This window comes from Artemia sp. Qi Xiang Cuo, chromosome 2, assembly GCF_049724085.1.
Source record: "Artemia sp. Qi Xiang Cuo chromosome 2, ASM4972408v1, whole genome shotgun sequence".
Lineage (NCBI taxonomy): Eukaryota > Metazoa > Arthropoda > Branchiopoda > Anostraca > Artemiidae > Artemia > Artemia sp. Qi Xiang Cuo.
In genome coordinates this window covers 37060754-37082498 of record NC_142795.1, presented here as the reverse complement: position 1 = coordinate 37082498, position 21745 = coordinate 37060754, and the positions used below count along the sequence as shown (strand labels likewise).

Genomic DNA, 21745 nt, shown 5'->3' with positions numbered 1-21745 from the left:
CGCGAATATATCTACGTTGACAACTCCAACCCTGGAGGCTTTTGTTTCTCCAAAAATAACTATGTCAATAGGTACTCTCAACACTAGAACCCTCGCTAAACAAGGAAAAATAGACCTACTCCTAAGATAGATAAAACGGTACAGCTGGCACGTTTGCGGTCTCGCCGAAACCCATGTTCCAGTCACTGGTGAAGAGAAACATGGAGATGTCATCCTTCTACTTTCGAGACGTAATGATAAGAGACATTGAAAAGGTCTAGGTTTCCTACTGTCGAATAAAGCCAGAAAGTCCTTAATCTCCGTAACCCCCCTCAGGCGGATCATCATGATCCGCCTGAAAGGTTCACCCACCAACCTCACAATTATCCAAGTATACGCTCCGGATTCCAGCAGAAACGACGAAGAGTCTGAAAACTCCTATCTCAATCTTCAAAGTCTGGTTGATTCTGTCCCTAAAAAGGACATAATCTTTGTCATTGGTGACTTCAACGCCATCGTCGGAAACAGCCACACAGGACACGAAGATGTAATGGACAAATTTGGACATGGAAAAATGAACAGAAGAGGAGAACGCCTTATCAAATTCTGCAGAGACAGCGATTTAGTCATTACAAACACACTGTTCAAGCACAGACCTCGCCGTAAGACATCCTGGACCTCACCGGATGGAAAACCTACAAACTTAATAGACTATATCCTCGAGTCTAGACGTTGGAAAACGTCTGTCCTAAACACAGTCACGCTACCTGTTGGTAACTTTGACAGCGACCGCTCACTTGGCATGTCTAAGTTCAAAACAAGACTTAAAATAGCATGAAAGCTATCTCAGAAACTCTCCAAGTTTCAATTAGATCTAGTAAAAGACAAAAACACGTGTATGGCCTATATCACCATTCTATCCGAAAAATTTCTGAGCTCACGTCGAGATCTCCACCTATCCTGTCCAAGGAAGATATCGACAACCTGGTGACTAGCAGCACAAAAATCATATGTGATGTTGATCATTCCACACTGGGTACCCAAAAATAACATTCAGAATCCTTGGATAACAGACGAGATCACTTCACTCTACGACGAAAAGCGCCAACTCACGAACAAGCAAAATAAAGAAAGTAGGGACCGGTACAAGCAACTCAAACGAGCTGTTGAGAAATCCATCAGACGTGCTCATCGTTCTTTTATTAAAGAGATGTGTGATCAATGTGAATCAGCCTTGAAGAAAAGAGACCCCCCACTACATGCTTAGAAGATTACTAGACTTGGCCAATAAGAAATGAATAAAGGTGTTTTCCCTTCTTAACAAACAGGGAAACCAAATACAATCCACAAACGGAATCCGCTCTCGATGGAAAAACCATTTTAAAAATAAACTGAATCTGGACATCCACCCAGACCCAACGATTCTCAGCACTTTCCCTATAACCTCTACAGATCCAAGTCCTCTCCCTCTTCACTCTGAAATAGAAGCCGCTATCAAAGACTTGAGGACAAACAAAGCTTTCGGCCCCGATGGAATCCAGCCCGAACTACTGAAGGTAAACTGCAAACCACTCCTTGACCTTTACCACAAAATTACCACAGCTGCTTGGGAAAAATGTCACTTCCCCTCACCCTGGTGCGAAGCCACGATAATCCCTCTGCATAAGAAAGGCTCTAAAGCTGTCTGCGACAGCTACCTCCCAATAAGTCTTACCAGCCACGCAGCAAAAATCTTCACAAGAGTCATGCTCGGGCGTATACAAGCCATTTTCTCTATGGTCATTGTGAAAGACCAAGCCGGCTTTCGACCAAATAGATTATTAATTTATCAGATATTAACTGTTAGGCAGATCATGGAAAAGTATAACGAACTTGGCCGCAGCATCTACCACCTTTTCATAGACTTTAAACAAGCTTTCGATCGGATATCGAGAGATGGTCAATGGCACATCCTTCTTCACTTTGGCATCCCATCTAACCTGATCTCGCTGATCAAAAACATGTATATAAAGTTTAGTAGCCGCGTCATGACTGGAGAAGGACTTAACGAGAGCTTCAAAACCTCTACTGGAGTACTTCAAGGTTGCCTAATATCACCGGAGCTGGTTCAAGCTCTTCCTAACTGCAGCCCTTTCACTCACAGATAACCCGCCCGGCGCCCTTGTCGGAGGAGTGGTGATAGATAAACTGGCATATGCTGATGACATAGTCCTAATAGCCGAGTCCCTTCAAGATCTACAATCTCAGGCTAACAGCGTTCACTCGTCCACCAACCTCTTCGGGATGGCAATCAACACCTCAAAAACGAAAGCCATGCGCTGTTCACGCAAATTCTATTTCCAGGTAAATCTCAGCCTTCAGCTTGGTGAAGGTACCATTGAGTGGGTGGAAGGCTTCGCCTACCTTGGGAGCTTACTTACTTATGATAAAAACCAACTCAAAGACATCAAGAGACGCCTGACACTTGCAAACTCCATTTTTAAAGCTCTGATGCCAAACTGGAGGAATAAGAACTTAACAACAACTCTCAAAACGAGACTCTTCTCTACCGATCATTATTCCGATCGCAATCTATGCCTGTGAATGCCGGACGCTTAAAACAGACGATCCATGCTTCCTAGTTTCCTTTGAAACCAAATCCCTACGACGCATCGCTGGTATCACCTTCCATGACAGAATCTCCAACTCCAAGCTTCTCCATAATCTGAAAGTCAAATTTGCAATACTGGACAAAATTAAACTGCAGCAACTCAAATGGCTTGGACATACACAACGCATGGCTAGCACTCGTCTCTCGAAGGTAACCTTCGATGGACGAGTACACGGTTCTAGACCCTGAGGTCGCCCTCCGAAGAGATGGAAGGGAAACTTTTCACCTTACAACCTGCCACAACTCTGCCGCCTGGCCGACAACAGAAGCACCTACAGGAGGCACATCAATGAACTGGTTAAAGAAGAGGCCCCAAAACGACCTTCAAGGACGGATGGGACATAAGTAAGTAAGTAAGTAAGATACTATCTAATCAATCTGTAAACACAGGTTCTCACATAATAAGAGAAGTAAAAAATGATGGATATATCCAGGACAGGCATGCATACAGAAGTTTGTTTTGGGGGAGGCACGGCTATAACAGAGACGCCAAAATTGGTGGCAAGCATAGGAAAACATTCTAAAGTTGTAAAGCTTCTAGATTATGGCGAAGGGAGCATGTACCCCAATTTCACCCTCCCATCCCCATCCCCTCACCCCCTTTCCCCCTGCGTACGTGCCTGGCCCTGGGTATTTTAAGGTATGTCAAGGGTTTTTGTTATTTGGATTCACACTCAGTTTGTTAGCTTCGTAATATAAGCATACTTGCACAGTGGAGAGGAAGACAGTGAAATTACACATCCAGATAACCTTCAAAAGCTTTTTAACCAAAGACGTACTTTCTGAAGGATCAAATTTTATCTTACACAGATTAAAATGCATTGAAAAATGTCTTTTTTCATGCGCTTTATTTAAATATAAACAGGAACATATTACCTCATAACCAGATCCTGATCTTTAACTGTTGTTCTTCCATGTCTTCGTCTATTTTCTGTTGAAGCCCCACCTTTCTCTGGTTTAAAATTATAAACAGGAAACTCATCACTATTATCACCTACAAAATATTATACATTATGACTTGGTTGTCATAGGTGAGAAAGGGGGGAGGGCAACTTAGAACTTTGCAAAATTATGCTACAATCTATTCACATTAAGATCTTACAAATTCTAAGATTTAGCAACAGCCAATTTTGAAATAAATTGGATTTTAACAATTTTGCAACATAAGTTTTGCTAGCATTCAGAACTAGTATTAACCAAATCCAAAGTTTAACTAATTTCAGTATAGTTAAGGCCAACAAATCAAAATATTCTTAACAAAATTTGGCGCCGGCTAAACGTAAACTTACATACAAGAGGTATAGCGGGTCAACAGTAAAGTAACACCCAAATGTGGTCAGAAGAACCAGCTAACATTGGATTTTGGATCTGGCTGAACATTGGCACAAGTAAAATCTCATTGTGATTGATCCTTTTAAGTGCTTGGGAATCTACATATGTTGTGTCTTTTTTCTTTCGATTTTTCGTCTAACCTCTCCTGAATAAATGCCCTAATCCCCTTTTAAAATTTGGACACCAACTAAAAATAAACTTAAACACAATAGGCACCATAACCACACATCCAAAATTTAGTGGGGTAGGTTTGAAACACCATTTTAGGTTAGGCTACATTTCCACAATTTCTCTGTGAGGGATGTGATAACCAATTTTTTCTGTGATAACCAATCTTATGAATGATTCCCTTCCCAGTTATATAAGGAAACTATGCATTAGACTTGGCGTCACAATTTCTTCAAATTTAAAGTGGGATATCCACGTTAAAGACATCATCCATAGAGCTAATGTGTCTATTGCCCTCCTTAAGCTCCTAAATAAATTCAGCGTCCCCCCTTCCCACTCCTTACGAATTTACACGTCTTTTGTCCGCCCCCATCTAGAATATGCTTGTCCAGTTTGGCACCCTGGTATCTCTCGCAAAGAATCAGAAAAAATCAAATCAATTCAAAAAAGAGCCTTGCAAATAATTTTCAAAGAAGGCAAGGTGTCATACTCTCTGCTCCTAAAAAAAGCTAGTCTGAAAACCCTGGAGCAAAGGAGGATTTTGTTGTGCCTCTGTTTCGCAAAAAATACCATAATAAGCTCACGGCCGGGAGATATTGTCCCTAAATACTATTCTCCATCTAGATTACGGCCGCCTCGAGTTGTTTCCGAGCCAACTCTTGTTTTGTCCTTCATTCGCTACGTTACTTACAGCTCCGAAACAATTTTTCGCTCGTTCATTACAGAAAAAAATTAATAAAATGTCTCAGTAGTTTCTTCCCCCCCCCTCTTTTTTTTTATTAGCTGATGGTACTGCCCAGGTTCTTGCACTCATTTGCTTCCCCCCCCCTTTTTTTTTCTTTTTTTTTACCAGTTTTTATTGTTTTTAACTCTTTTATTGATTTACTGTAGTTGAATTATTGACATTTTCTTAGTATCCTTTTTAATTTAAATGCATTTATTTCTTGCTCTAAGTTTAGTTTGACCAGTTTTTATTGCATTTCTGTCTTGCTCTAAGTTTAGTTTGACCAGTTTTTATCTTTTTAATTTTTTAATTGACTTTTTACAGTTTTAATTATTGACTTTTAAATTATTGTTCATTATGGTTTTCTCTATTTTGTTGTTGTTCTTTGCATTTTTAGTGTAACCATTTATGTTGTCGACTCCAAAGTCCGAATTCGGCCCTTTGTGGGCTTGTGATAGCGATTTTTTTTAAATAAATATCTCTCTAGCATCAGTCTGCAAGCCTAAAAGGAATCTTCACCACCTTATCTTATTAGCATGTGTGATACAAATATGGCTGGCTCTATGCATGTACAATGAGTCAAATTCACAGATTCACTTGAATTTCAGAAGGTGCTTAAAATTGCCTCTTTATTTCTTATTTTAATTTGAATGCTGTAGTGTGTTGTTATTATGGATTGTCAAGTTATTACAGTGTCTAGTTACTATGTGGAGGCTATTACAACCTTGTACCTCAGGAAATTCGGCTACTGTGGTCAGTAAAATCATAAATTATTAAGTCGACAGAATGCTTAAGGCAACTTTTAATTGTAGCTCAGCGGATTATGATTCGACTGACGAGATTTGAAGTGAAAATAAGCATAAATCCTTCAATTATACAAACTAAATGTTAGCTTGTAGCTTGTACTCAAGATGTGCATATATATCAGCAGCTACTATCCCTTACAATAAAGCATTGTAAAATTCAGTTAACTATAGTAACTACACTGAAAGAAAAATCATAAGAAAGACAAAGCCAATGCTTCCGAATTTCGAAAATCAGAACAATTACAATGAATTTTGGTGGCTTATGGTAGAGATAGTAGAAGGACAGATGAACAGTCCCCGGTGTCTGTTATTGGTTATTACTAAATAATATATTCTAAATAATACTAGATAATTTTCCTGTGTTGCTGTTTATACTGCATATTGTAGCTACTGTTGTAAAATTCCCGGAAAATAGAAACCTGGTCAGTAAAATTGGTAAAATAAGGTATTCCCTAGGAAATACAGGGTAAAGTTGCTGTTTTAGAGTTGCCCCGTAGCTAGAAGATCAGTAGAGCTTTTTTAGTCTATATTTTTTTCCACTCTTAATTAAATTTTTAAAGGTTTTGATTTTCCTGGGCTTCAAAAGATAATACCCCTCCTATAATTTGAAAACCAATAGGTAGAAATTTTCTTGACATAAATAAATTACAAATTTTGTTGAAATATTATTTAGTTTAGGGTTTATAAATTTAATTAATACTCATTTTATAACAAGTAGGCTTTGAATTGCTTAGGGTCGAAGGCAGGGGCTAATTTGGGCTAAATCCCCAGACACTTCAAACTTCTTTGAATTCCTCAACACTCCCTAATCAAATTATCTAGCATTTTCTTATCATCCTCTCCCTTCCTAGGAAAAATATATCATTTATGACTTCCAATTTAGTTATTTTTTGTGATATACCCTCTGCAAGCGCACTCATTTATCAGCAGTTAAAAAAAAAGAAAAAAAAAAGGCCGAATGTGTCCCCTTTCATTTTGTTCCACTTCCATGTACTCCCCGAAGCTGCGCCAAAAACCGGCGACACGCCACCGAAAAGGCTTCAGCGTGGCGACGCCGCCACTGATATGGTCGGCAGCAGCGAAAATTGGGGAAACTTACCTTACTCTAGATGATGAGGAATATGAACTGATACGTGACCTTTGCTCTGTACTATCAAATTTTTCTACTACAGTTGAGGCTATTGAGGGAGAATAATTTCCCACCCTAAATGTTGCTCTGTTCTAATGGCTTCTCCTAGAAGGTCACCTTGAGGAGCAACCTAATGATAGTAGCTGTATTTTGTTTCTGAAAGAAAAGATGATAAACAAGATTGACTTTCGCTTCCCATTTCAAGGTGTCAGCTGCGCTTTCAGACTTTGAAACATTCAAGATAAATGAGACTGATGACCATCTGAACCTTCTTGATGGTTCAATGACAAAAAGGGAATTGTGGTTCTAAATGGTTAAGATTCTAGTGCTAGAGACTGACATAAGGTACTTTATCACATCTCACATGGACGGAATTTGTCCAATCAACACTCCAGGCCCCTCCAGTTCAACTTGTGGTGAGCATTTTAATGCAGTAGAAATTCTTCTGTCCGAAGAGGAGAGGGCCCTCGAAAAGCTTGAAGAGGAGGCTGCAACCTCTGGTGCTTTCAGTGGATCAGGTACCCAATCAGTTGTGTGAGTATGGCTAATGGATTTTATCAGAAGAGCAGAAACTCTAAATCTCCTCATGATCTTACACAAAAAAGGAGGCTACTTGATCAGATAAATGTGTAAGAGTGATGATGCAGAGCAGGGTGAAAATGATGATGTGATTTGGCGTTAAGTCGATTTTTATCTGGCCTTGGCAGCACATGCCAGGAGATGATCCTGCCAAAGTTGATTCATTCAATCAAACCATTGCCTACTGAAAAATACATTATATTCAGCTGTCATGGATTGCAGCTTTGGCAAGAAAAGTTCTATTGTTGCCAGCAACAAGTGCCACAGCAGAAAGGGTTTTCAGGGGTGCAGGACTGATTATCACTGCTATGTGTTCTATGTTGGCTCCACACCGTGAAAACAAGTTTATTTTTATACATGATAACAACAAGCTCGTCAAAGCTTTAAAGGAAAGTGCTTGAGTTTATTTCTAGCTAAGTGTTTTGAATTTTTAATTCTGGCTCCTTAAACTGCCTGAGAATTGATAAAATAAAGAATATAAATCTTAATTCAAATTAAATTCTGAAATTTAAAGCCAGAATTAAAAATTTAACAATATAATGTTTTAGAGGTAATTACTTGGCTAAAAAAAAAAGAGACAGAGAGAGCAAAGAAAAAAATGGCTGTCATCCTACTCCAGCAATTGAGATACTTGAACGAGGCTTCAACCTTACTCATCTATCCAATTACCAAGGACAAAACAGTATAACCGAACCGCTTAACCAAATCGAAATGTCAAAATCCATGCAAAGTCGTCATCAATAAATGTAAGTTATTATAAATTTACAAACAAAAGCACCTTAAATCTAGCAAAATATTTCCAAGTAGTAGCCTTTCATTAGGGCTCATCAGAAGAATACCACCTGTCTTAACGGGTTTAGACGCTTTACTTTCTTTACCCAACATAGTGGAGAGTCTACCATAAGATCTTTATGGTATCCCGATGTTAGGTAAAACTTGTGAAATACATGCATACTAGTAAAACTATTCAAAAAATGCATACATTTATAATACATTTAATAATATAATTATAAAGAATGCTTTTCTTTATAAAGATATAGCCTCTTTTTATATAAAAGCTTTTCTTTTCAAAATATTGCTTCTTTTTCTTCTTACACCTGGGAACGAACTGTTTTTGAAAACCGACATGCTAACTTTCTGAAAACAAAGCACATCAGAACAATAGAGTGTACTAAAGGAGAAGTAGTTATTATTTTCAAATGATGAAATATTGCCTGTAATAAAATTCTGTGTGCGGTTAAAGATAGTCTATAATCTACAGTCTTTAACCGTGTAATTAATTCTGAGGAATGGATAAATTATCTTTTTTAAATTGTTTTCACTGAAAACACAAAAGGCTTACAATCTTTTATGATTGACTGATGTTGCAACAGTAGAATGTTTACTGCTGAGTGTGTCTGTGCTAGGATGGTAACAGCAAAAACGCTAAATAAAAAATGCCAATTTTGTCTTGGGTTTCAAGCATAGAACACACGTTGCTTATTTCAGGTACTTTTTTCAGCAGCTCAGTGGGCAAATGATAGCAGTACAAAAAATTTCCTTTGCGCAAGATTTTCAAAACTAAAAATCATGGACCCAGACACCAGATTTCAACTGTAGCTTATCAATAGTTGCATGATTGATATCAACTTATTATTTAGTTATTTTATTATTATTGTGAAGTTCTTTTATTATTATGATTTATATTATTTTCAAATATCTATTTCATTAAAATTTTTAATTCTTTTACTAGGCTATTAAATATTTAACTATTATTACTACAATTCAGATTTTTGATTTTGATGCTGAAGGGAAGGAAACGATTGAGGATTACTTTATTTATGAACACAATGAAATTTGGTGCTATTTCTGCAAATTGGCACCAAAAACTAAAAAAATTTTCAAGCTCAAATCAGTGCCAATTTATTTGAAAATCAACACCTGGAAAGTGATTGTTTGCTATAGGAAAAAATACCAGATACTGATCAATAAGAACAAAGTTTTGTCTTTAAACAAGGGTCTACAAAAATTCATAAAATATACCACTGCAAAGTATACTCTTGGGATTCAATAGACACCTAAAAAAGTAGCTAAAATTATACAAAATCTAAATCGTTCATTGGTAATAATAATAATAAATTAAACACTACCACCTAGCATTTCCAGGATTGGTTCTACAATGGATAATGTTTTGAAATACTGTCTGTTGTTGCTGGAAGGAAACAAATAATTCTTAAATTAGACAAAACTTCAATAAAGAAGAAAATTGGAAAAAAAGCAACCAAAAAGAGACACTTAGCTTACCAATGGTAGGTAGAAGATTGGTAAAGCAGTACCCACTGATTTTAAAACTCTGGACATTTAGACATTCATGGCTTTATTTGAATATGCAGTAAAATTCTCTTATATTTTCAATTCATATGCATTTCTTTCTATGATTTTGCAAGTGGAAACTAATTTATTTCCTTCTTTGTCACTTTTCCATATTGATTTCAGTGAAAATTCTGTGATCAGTAGTTTTCAACTGAAATATTCTCAATGTCCATTTGGGACCAAAGGCATGCATGCTTCTCTGAATGATTCTTTTTGTGCATTTGAATACCTTTACTACCAACCTATGGTTTACATGTGGAAATTTTAATATTCAAAGGAGCTTCCTTTCATGAATATCTTTACAATAAAAAGGCCTTCCAAACTTGGATTTTTCATCTATAGGAAACTGACTCACAATGATTGCAATTTACATTTCTCTTCAAATGAAAACAGGAATTTCAAATGAAGGGGAAATGAACACATTTCCCCTTCTATGAAAACAGAAGTGGTCATTTGTTTAGCTGGCGGAATTTGAAAAAAAATGCTTAGTCAGTCATGTAGCCTGAACCAAATTATAAAAAAGACATTTTACTTTGTAATGGCTGCCCCATTAAATTTGTGGACCAGATTATAAAAAAAAGGAAAAAAAGACACTGATGAACTCACTCCCTATTCTCCAGTTAACCTCACAAAGGAAAGAACATTTTTACAACAAAACCATATTTTCCTAAAGTTAATGAAAAATCTAGAAAATTTTTCTATAAATGTTATCTTCCAGGTTCCTTTAAAAATAGTTTCCAAGTTTGAATTATTTTTTAAATCTGGGAAAGACAAAACAAATCCTATTCTAGGTTGTAAAACATAGAGTCCCAAGTTCCTGGGAAATTTTATATTTACAGAATCTGTCAACAGTTGGGAGAAAGCCTAAACTTTGGGAGAAAGGATTTCATTAAACAATTTTGATAGTCTAGAAGTAAAGATGATGATTCCAACTCTGCCAAACTATCGAAAAACAATATCATTTGGTTCTTTTTGACAAGGCATTTGAAGTCCTCAATAAATGGTTTACTAGAATCAATAGGGAAACAACTGAAATAAGGAAAAAAAAGAATATGTATATGCTGTAAAAAAGATAATGGGGATATTTCCATAAACCTTATTTATGATGATCTATAAAAATACACAATACATATTCCTTTTTTATTACTGAAAAGGATCAAGTCATTGTGTTAACAAAAAATAAGTCAATAGACAAACTGTATCTGTAGCAATGGATATAACTCTTGCCAAATTTAATTTTTTGAATGGTCAGCTCATATGTGCTTTGATTTTCAATCACCCTTTTGCTTTTGTTATGAAAGGTGGCCATTTTTTGTGTTTTGTCTTCTTTTTTTTTCTTCAAAATTGGTTTCCATTGTTAGAAAGATTAGTAAAAAAAAAAAAAAAGGTCACAGAAAGGACCCAATATTCTTTCCAAATATTATAATGATGATCTTTTTTTCAGAGTTTCTTTCTAAAAGAAAAACTTTAATATAATAAGAGAAATATCACTTGGTTCCCAAATCAACACTCTTTTCAGATATAATGGTTGCTACTGTGATAATTGCATCCCAGCTCCCCTAATATGGTTACAACACTAGGCTATATAGAAAAGTTTAAGGGTCCTATTGGTTTGCATTATTTTGAGTACCTATCTCTCATCAGCAGCTGATTGATAAAGCAAAACTAAGTAGATTTGAAAAAAATAGCAAGGTTCTGCATATAGCCTAGAGGTTACTTATAGAATAAAATCATACATGAGAAAACAAAATATACCATTGGATTTCCCATCAATATTTTTTCCTTTATAACTACTGTAACAAATGTTTCCCAGTTTCCCTAATGGGGTAAGGTATAAACCTAGTATATATAAAAAAAAATGGCTGATTTTATGGGTTTTCCATTATTTTTTGTGATTGTTCATTATGAACAAACAGTTTATACTTCATACATTTAAAAATACCTTTTAGAGGGTATTTTCATTGAAAAATTTTTCTTTTTCAATGATTTCCCGGGAGAATTTTCAGCAAGGATGGACTTTTTTTTGGGGGGGGGGGGATTTTATTTGGCAGGAATTTTCCATGGGTGAATGAGGTGGATTTCCCAGCCTTGTTTGAAAAACTGTCATAAATTAAATAAAGAGCTAATTTTATCCAACTCAAAGTATGGAGCAACATTAAAAATTAACACAAACAGATATTATCCCACACATGATGGAGGTTGTTTGCTTCTTAATCCCTTATTCTTTATAATAAAGTTTGACTTTTTGTCTCAATTCTTTAAGAATGACTCCTGAAAAACAGGGGCCATTTAATTGGAATAAGAAGCTTTCTTACTAAAAAACTTTAGCATAAAAAGTGAAAGATTGAGAAGGGGACAGTACCCTTCATACACAGAACAATCTCTATTCATTTGAATAGCACCCCCTCTTACCCCTCCTTCAACCAATAAAAATACTGTAGCTATGCCCCTGGGTTTAGATAGTTTCAAGCATTGAATCAGGCCTTCTTTCAGGATATTTTTCTTTTAAGTTTGTTCTTTAGCTTGTTTTGCCACCTGGGGCACTTGACCCCTCTAGATCTAGCCCTGTATCTATCTAGCTAAATTATATTAATATATTTACCAAGCCCAGATTATCATGTTTCCTTCTTCAAATTTTATGTGAGGATGGTTGAGACCTCAATAATACCTGAATGGGAAGATGTCACCATTGCAGCATTGCTTTGGGACAAGTGGAGAGGCTTCATCAATGCCCTATGTTCCACCAATGGTTCAGGAGGAACTAAGTTCTAAGTAAGTAAGTAAGTTCTTCCACTGTTATCTGCATCAGTAAGCCATTTCAAATAGAATTTATATCCACAATTCTATTGTTCTCACTCAGGCAAAAACTAAATTACTTTAAGTATAGAATATAGAATCTGTTTTAACAAGGAAGAATTAAGGGTAAATTTATAGCTTACAGCATAATTTACTTAGGATAAAAGTGAACACATCACTTGATGTATTTTTTTATTCTCTTTCATAATTCAGTAATTGCTTCTGAGAGAAATTGCATTTTGAGCCCTTAAAAGGCCAAAAGTGCTCAAAACATATCCATAATAATCAAAACCTGAAAAATGTGATTCTAAAAAAACTGTCTAGTGCTAAAAAATTGCCATTTCTAGCTGATTCAGGAATTGTTATAAGTGTTATCTTTAGTCTTAATAGGCTAGTAAATGCTAGTATGAAAACAAATTTACAGAAATTTTCAAGAAGTCAGAAACTACTCAAAAATGAGCCAGTTTTGACATGACATTTTTGACAGGTTTCAGGCTCTTTATAGTAGGGTGAAATTCTACTTTAGCTACTTTTGGCTATCATGAAAAGGTGTAAGGTTAGGAAAATGAAACTTTCAGGGATGGGTCTACAGGCTAAAGTATGTCCTGGGAAGGTAATTTCAAGTTTTTACTTCCACTCCTTCTCCCTCTAAAGGGTCTTGAAATTTGCCTACATGACAGGTCTACCTGTTGAAATTTTGACAAAACAACACTTTACCTTAATTTTCTATTATCAGTTTATTTTTCTCTGGTTTTAGTTCTGAAAATGCAATTCCTGTCATTTGAGTAGAATTTTAAGTGATATCAATGTTGTTTTTTTTAAATTTAGGAAACATATTTGCATATATTTAAAACCTTATAAATTTGGATTGAGCAAAGTTGTGAAGCTGAAAAAAATCTTCCGATGCTTTAGTTAGGCTAAGTAGATAATCCATTTGACAGGGCTCCACATACACTACTAATATTTTGAAAGGTAATCAAGGTGAGGGCCATCTAGAGGGAGAAGGAGTGGAGGTGGGTACTTCAAAATACCTTCCCAGGACATACCTTAGCTGGTAAATTTCAAGTAGGCCTTATAATTTAGCTAGGATGAAAGTGAAAACATCATTTGATGCCTTTTTATGTTCTTTCATAATTCAAGAATGGCTTCTGGAGCTAATTGCATCTTGAGCCCTTAAAGGGGCCCTGAAGGTAATTTATATGAATAATGTAAGAGCATAAAAAAGCATTAAATGATGTTTTCACTTTCATACTAGCTAAATTATATGGCCCACTACAAATTTACCCACCTCACTAATGTGCAAATATATACCCTGAATCGTCAGCAGCAAAGTTTCAAATTTCAAAATTCAGTGCTACTTTGTTGATGGCATTCAAAAAACTTAAATGGTAGGAAAATGGTTTATATTTGAGTTGTCTAATAAATGAGGTTTGCATTGTTATAAATAAGTATTTTTGGAATATACTACTCTTGAAAAACGTATTTATAAACTAGTGATATGTTTTTAACCACTTTTCAATAACTTAACTAGTGTTGACAACTTCTTTGTGTGGTTATTTTTTGGAACTGTTGCACTTAATGGTACACACAAAAGAAGTCAAGTTTGGTTAATGCTAATAAAATAAAATAGGATGAATATAATAGTTTAGAAACTAATTTGGGCTATATATTTGCACATTAGGAGGGTGGGGGGTAAAGCACAGCATATATTAAATACATAACCTAACCTAGGTACCTCTCTCCCTAAACCCCAAAAAACAACAGTTTAAATATTGTAAATTCAATGAGAAACCCATGCTTTGCAATCAATTTAGATAGCAATTACCTGCTTTATGGGTCTCCATAACTGCATTCCTTGAACAGTCTATAGTGCTGTGTACCAATTAGTGCAACAGTACCCAAAAATGAAATACCTTTGGGGCTTCTTTAAGGGTTCAAGATGCAATTAGTCCCAGAAGCAATTATTGAATTATGAAAAAGCATAGAAAAGGCATCAAATGACATTTTCACTTTTATCTTAGCCAAATTATAGGGCTCACTAGAAATTGGTAAGTTTTTGGCAGTCCATATTATTGACTTACAAATAAAATAAACATACCACTCAATGCCTTTTTTCATGCTCATTACAAATATAATAATCATTTTTGTCAGAAATGAATTTTACCCTCACCCCTATATATATATCAAGTCATGGTATATATTTGTATATTAAGGGGATGGGGGTATTCTGATGCAAATGAGAGGTAAGTTTAAACTTTACCCTCACCCCCTAATGTGCAAATATATACCCTGAATTGGTATATATATGGGTGAGGGTAAAATTCATTCCTGACAAAAATGATTATTATATTTGTAATGAGTATGAAAAAGGCATCAAGTTGTATGTTTACTTTATTCATAAGTCAGTGATATGAACTGCTAAAAATTTACCTATAAAGTTGCCCTTTAGTCTGTAGGGTAAAATTCTACTTTGGCTTCTTTTTGCTACCTTGAAAAGGAGTTAGGTTAGGAAAATGAAACTTTCTGGAATGGGTCTACAGGCTAAAGTATGGGTAAATATTTACCAAATCATATTATTGAGTTACAACTAAAGTGAATGTACCACTCAATGCCTTTTTTTATGCTCTTTCCAAATATAATAATCACTTTTGTTAAAAATGGATTTCACCTCACCCCTATAGGCCTATATACCAATTCTGGGTATATATTTGCACTTTAGGGGGGGTGAAAAATTCTATTTCTGATGTAAATGGGAGGTAAGTTAAAACTTTACCCCCACCCCCTAATGTGCAAATATATACCCTGAATTGGTATAAAGGGGTGGGGGTAAAATTCATTTCCATCAAAAATGGGTAAATTATTACCAAGTCATATTATTGACTTACAAATAAAGTGAATATAGCACTTGATGCCTTTTTTTATGCTCTTTATGAATATAAGAATCATTTTTGTCAGAAATGAATTTTAGCCCCCACTCCCATATATACCAATACAGGGTATATATTTGCACATTAGGGGGGTTGGGGGAAAGTTTAATCTTATCTCTCATTTACATCAGAAATAAAATTCACCCCCAACCCCCTAATGTGCAAATATATACCCTGAATTGGTATAAATAGGGGTGGGGGTGAAATTCATTTCTGAGAAAAATGATTATTATATTTGGAAAGAACATAAAAAAAGGCATTGAGTGGTATGTTTACTTTATTTGTAATTCAATAATATGATTTGGTAAAATTTACCCAAAAATTATTATTATATTTGGAAAGAGCATAAAAAAAGGCATCAAGTGGTATATTCACTTTATTTGTAAGTCAATAATATGATTTAGTAAAAATTTACCAAAGTGTGTCCTGGGAAGGTAGGCTAGCCTATTTTGAGGTACCTACCTCTACTTTATCTCTCTCTAGAGGGTCCTAAAATATGCCTACATGACAGGTCTATAGCCTACCTATTGAAATTTTGACAAAACAACATTTTGCCTTAATTTTTAGTTATTAGTTTCTTTGACTTTAGTTCTGAAAATGCAATTCTTGTTATTTGAGAAGAATTTTAAATCATATCAATGTTTTTTTTCCAAAATTTAGGAAATACATTTGCATATCTTTATAACCCTATAAATTGGGGTCAATATCTACCAAATCATATTATTGAGTTAGGAATAAAGTGAATACACCATTTTCAATGCCTTTTTTTATGCTGATTACGAATATAATAAGCATTTCTATCAGAAATGAATTTCAGCCCTGCCCCCCTATATAGGCTATACCTAACCCAACCCAACCTAACCCTGAATTGGCATATATAGGGGGGGGGGCTGAAATTCATTTCCAATAGAAATGCTTATTATATTCGTAATCAGCATAAAAAAAAGGCATCAAATGGTGTATTCACTTTAGTCCTAACTCAATAATATGATTTGGTAGATATTGACCTAAATTGGGATTGAGCAAAGTTTTGAAGATGAAAACATTTTTTTTGTAGGCTACTTCATTTAACGCAGAAGATCTATTTTACAAGGTTTCACTTTTATAACACACACATTTTTGAAGGTCATCAAAGGTCAGGACCCTCTAGAGGAAGAAGGAGCTGAGGTAGGTACTTCAAAATACCTTCCTGGGACACACTTTAGCCTCTAGACCCATCCCTGTAAGTTTCATTTTCCTAGCCTAACCCCTTCCCAAGATAGCCAAAAGTAGCTAAAATAGAATTTTACCAGTGGTTTTTTTCTTATCTTATTTCTGTTCTACCAGCACAGCCTATAGGCTAGGTAGGCTATAAATTAGCCTAGGCCTATCCAAATTTACTGCCATGCTTAGCCCAGGTTTAATTAGAAAAATGTCAACTTACTGTGAGTGCCTGATTCTACAGCAGAATCTGATGGAATTTCAGAGTAATTATAGAAGGAAAATTGTGACTTGATACAAGGAGAAAGCAATTTCTTAGAAAAAATTCTTTTCATTTTTATATAAAAGTTCCTTTTATTTCTTCTAGGAAGCTTCAAACATAGATATTGATATTCTTGGAAAGGAAAATAGCCCAATTAGGCTAAAAAATTATTTTCGGGCGAAAAAATTAAGAATTAACCTATAACTTGAAGTAGCAAGGGCAACGAAAATGAAATCTGATTGTTTGAAACGATTTGTTGAAAACTTATAAAACCCCACATACATCTTAAGGAGTTGACATGTATAAGTAAATTTTTAATGGAAAAGGCCTCCATATCCAGTTATGCAGTCTTTTGTAGTAGTCGACATCAAATTAAAAAAAAGGAACGGGAGAGGAAAAATCAGCAAAATAGAAGGCTAATAGCATATGGAATCGAATAGCTTAAAAATGTGAGGCTTTTCTTTTAAAGTGCAGTTGTTTTTGGAATCAACAGAATGCTAATGTTTGTTTTTCTCAGAAGAAAAAGTTTTATCAAATTATTTAATTTTGATTATTTATTTTCAAGGTTCAAAGTGGCAACATCAAAGAAAACGAGATATTTCCACCATAGGTTTACAGTTTTGAATAATAACTCCATGATTGTCACTAACAAAAATAATAAAAGCTTGAAACTTCCAGCGTTTAAATCTCAATGCTTAAAACCTCACAATTTCAAAACAAACAAAAAAAAATTAGAAAATATTGTGGTCAGACATATTTATGGTTAGACGTGATCTATTAATATATATAAGATGGATGCAGGGCCAAAAAACTTTTATTTTAGTTTGCTTGGTACTTTGAAATGACGAATACCCTTTTGAGGATTTATGTGTAATGATAAATAATGCGAAATCCTAAAATAGCTTGCTTTCATATGCCTCCATTGAACCTCATGTTACCACCGAGGTTAAAAAAGCGCAGCCTCTGACCATTACTAGTTTGAAGAGCTCCATCTCGCATTGAGGTTTGATTGACGAATCATATTAGTAGTCGGGCTCTAGCGTGCACCTTAGAGGCTTGAAATAAAAAGAAGAACCAAAGCTTGAAATAAAAAGAAAATAACAAAAAACGAAAGGAATAAAATGCTAAAGAACAAGAAAAGCAAAAAAAAAATATATATTTATAAAAAAGGAAAACTAGCAAGTATGGGACAAGCCAATTTCCAGTTGAAGCTCAAATCTTTTCAAAATCATGGTTCTAATTTAAATATCTCCTCTTGCTAAGAACTAAAAGGAATTAAAACCTAGTATGGTTTTTAATCTATAAAAAGTTGTTCTGACCTCGGAACTCATCCCCTCAAGTGCAACCCGGACTCTTCCTTCTTTAACACACCCTCGTATGCTAGATCTCCTTTCTGCACTGTCAAAATTTCTTTGAAAAAGGGATCTCTCTAATAAACTTATCTACAGTTCCGGATTGCCCTACTTTTCCGAGCTCATTTTTCGAGCCCATTTGCCCAGATGCACAATCCCTAGAGAGCTTCTCCCGTTTCAGAGCGACTAAGCCCTTAAACATGATCCTCGGTCACCACAAACTATTCAAAAGTTTATTCTTGCCCCTATTCCTCATGCAATTCCAAATTCCTCTAAATCCTTTCTTATATCCTCTCCCCACCCCATTTTGGGAACGACCCGCTTTTTGCACGATCTTTGGCAGTCTCCCATCCTTAAAAACTTGGACTAGCCAACTTGACCTATTTTTATTATAGCCTTAGAAAGTGGATGGAACGATATTTTTTTTGTACAGCTTACCGTTTGTTATATGGTCAGTCAAACATGTGCCTAAAACTATCCTTAAATAACTTTGTCGAAAACAATCACGAAATCTTCTTCAGTCTTTCAGAGCCACACTTGGCCACAGTCATGACCATGGCTTTCAAAATTCTAATTTTGAGACTTATCTTCCTATTCATTCAAACCTTTTTTTGACTGTAAAAAAAAAAAACTTTGGCTATACGGCTTTTCACACGTTCAGTGCATCCACCGTCTTCACTAATGATACTACCTAGCTAAGTGAAGCTATCTACTTGGTTGATTTTCTCCCTTCCTAATACTATTTCTTCACCCTCGTTTATTCATAGTCTAAGCGACTTAACCTTTTTTGACAATAACTAACTAAAACAAAAATTAACCTATTCTTGCACCCTGAAATCCAAAAATTTCGAACAGTTTATTAATTTAGCATATATTTTTATCTAGGTCACTTGAATCCTTTGCATAACATAAGTGCAGGTGAATTTTACCTTCCTATTTGATGCCATATTCTCCAATTACCTTTGCCGTACTTCTTTGGACAACAAAAGTAATCCATATAAACTGGGATAAGACACAGTCCTGCTTAACTCCGATTTCTACATCAAACCAGGTACGTATTGCCAGCAGCTACGTATAATGACAAGCCACTATTCACTGTACTTTATCACTTCTATGATGTGGATGAGACTCTGTTTAAAAAGAAGGTTTTTTTCTGTAATGTGCCTAGATAAGGTAATCTATACGAATTCCACGGTACTTTTTACCTTTAATATTCTTCTGAAAGTATTCTTTATAGTATTCGTTTCTTGTATTCATCTGGGTGACCAAATTGGGTAAGTGGTCATTATAAGTTGCGAGTGTGCATGATCAGACTACAGCTCAAAAGCTCAATCTTGCCAAGTCTTTGCCTAATTCAACTTCTTGAAGATGCACTTACCACTTTTCTACTTTCATTTTTCCTTTCTCCTTCTTTGTATCATTCTCATCTTAGTCCTATCAGGGGTCAGGGTAGTCCAGGACTCCCTGGCTAAATCCTGCTGAACATAATTGTGCATCCATGCTGAATATTAATTATTTGTGCAGGCGTTTTTATGATTGTATCGTCTTCTTTTTCTATTTCCTTGTTTACTCCTTCGTCCCAAGGGTGGAATCCAGCCCTCACCCACCGCCACAGTTCATATAATTATCCAGTAAGCTTATCGCAGATCATTTCTGGTCTTCGTTCTCGGTGCGAACAAAAAGCTCCTCCCACTTCTTTCTGCATTAGCGGGTTAGTCTGTTTCCGATTGTTTCCAACAAAGTGCATTATCCGTAATAGCGGGTTTCCACTTGTTTCCGATTAGATCACAGTCTGACTTGTCTACCCGTGAAAAGATCTGATGCCGCCTATGTTTCTATCTGCAAAAACGTTCTCTGGAGCACTCGCACCTTGTTCCGGGTTTTTATAATGGGTGAGATAGGGAAAGATCATACTGGATAATTATATAAACTGTGCCCATCGCTATCTATTTTCCTTCCTCAAAGATTATAACTATTTTTAGCACACTTTGATGGAACATTTATTTAGATAGAATATCAATTTACAGAGACTAACTCGTAACGTAATAAACTAGTGCAGCTTGATAACTCCAGAGTTTTCAAACTACCCTTCTAAATGTCTTTGAGCCTTTTCGAATAAGCCCAACACCCCTCATGCTGTAATGAAACTTGTCATTGTTTTCAATTTTTACAGTTGCCTATTGCACTGGTAACCTTACAGTATCACCATTGGTTACCAACACAGGGAGAAGTATTTACCTTTCCAAAATTCTATAAAAGGTGATAAGAAAGGCACCCCCCCCCCCCCACATCCTATAAGAATGAGTTAGCCTGATTTCTGAAGGAAGCAAATTACTTAGTATGATGATACTTTTGGACTTAGAGATGCTGTAGATAAAGCTTTAAGAGAAGATCAACGTGGTTTTAGAAAGAGGAGAGGATGCGTCGACCAAGTTTTCCCTCTTAGATTAATAATTAAGAAGTACATGAGCCATCAGACCCTTTAGCTCTTAGCTTTACAGATAGGAGCAAGCGTTTGCTTCAGTCGTTAGAAGAGCTTTAGCGGTGGTCATATCCTTATATGGCTTACCAGATGAATTCATTAAAGGGATTAGTGCTATGCACAAGGATGATTTTGTTACGGTTAAGGTAGGAAATGTTTTTAGTGGCTGGTTTCCATTGAATCAGGAGTTAATCAGAGTTGCGTTGTATCCCTATTTATATGGATCAGTTTGATGGACATTGTCCTTAGGAACACAGCAAAGGCTATGGGAAAGCATAGAACAGAATGGGAAAGTAAAACTCTCTTAGACTTAGATAATGCTGATGCCTAGAGCGTCCTAGATGAAAATGTCATTAAAATCAATGATTTTTTGGATGTTTGGAGAGCGAAAATAGGCTTAAAAATTAATGTACAGAAGACTAAGTCGCTAAGACTTGGAATCAGTTAGGCTAGGGTAGTAGGTTAGGTTTTTGGGTAGTAGGAAAATTGACCAAGTTGATAGTTTCACTTACCTAGGTATAGCAGGTAGTATTATTATAAAGATGGTGGGTGCAAAAGTAGAATAGAAATGGCCCAGGATATTTTTTTCGCAGTTGGAAAAAGTGTGGAAGAATAGGAAGGTTATCGAACCAGGATTATAATATTGGCAGCTACAGTGATGACAATGGTTAAGTATGATTCTGAGACGTGGGCGTTCCAAAAGACGGAGGAGGATCTTTTCAATTTTTCCAGAGGTTTTTCTACGGATTGTTTTGGGCACCGGTCTGACTGACCGTATTTCAAACGTTAAGTTGGACAAAAAATGTGGTTCTATCCCACTTTCTATGGCTACAATTAGGGTCGTTCCTAGGATTGGTGGCGCCGAAGGTAACATTAATTACGGTGGCCCTCTCCCACCTCAAATATAAAAAAAAACGCCAGCCCTAGTATTCCCCTAACCCTAGCCGTGGCGCCCCCTGCCACGAAGCAGCTTTCTCCAGTTGTCCCCCCCCCCTTGAAAGGCTTTC

At 35.8% G+C, this 21745-nt stretch overlaps 1 protein-coding gene across 1 annotated transcript in view; it reads right to left on the bottom strand.

Annotated features, from left to right (window-relative positions):
• mRpS35 (mitochondrial ribosomal protein S35) overlaps window positions 1–16992 on the bottom strand; it is a 56372-nt gene extending 39380 nt beyond the window's left edge. The window contains exons 1-2 of the mRNA XM_089108096.1: window positions 16866–16992; window positions 3506–3623 (exon numbers count right to left, since the gene is read on the bottom strand). Of these exons, the coding sequence (XP_088964222.1) occupies window positions 3506–3623; window positions 16866–16977 (230 nt within the window). The 5' untranslated portion in view covers window positions 16978–16992. The remainder of the gene's footprint in view (window positions 1–3505; window positions 3624–16865) is intronic.
• Between the last annotated feature and the right edge of the window lie 4753 nt (window positions 16993–21745).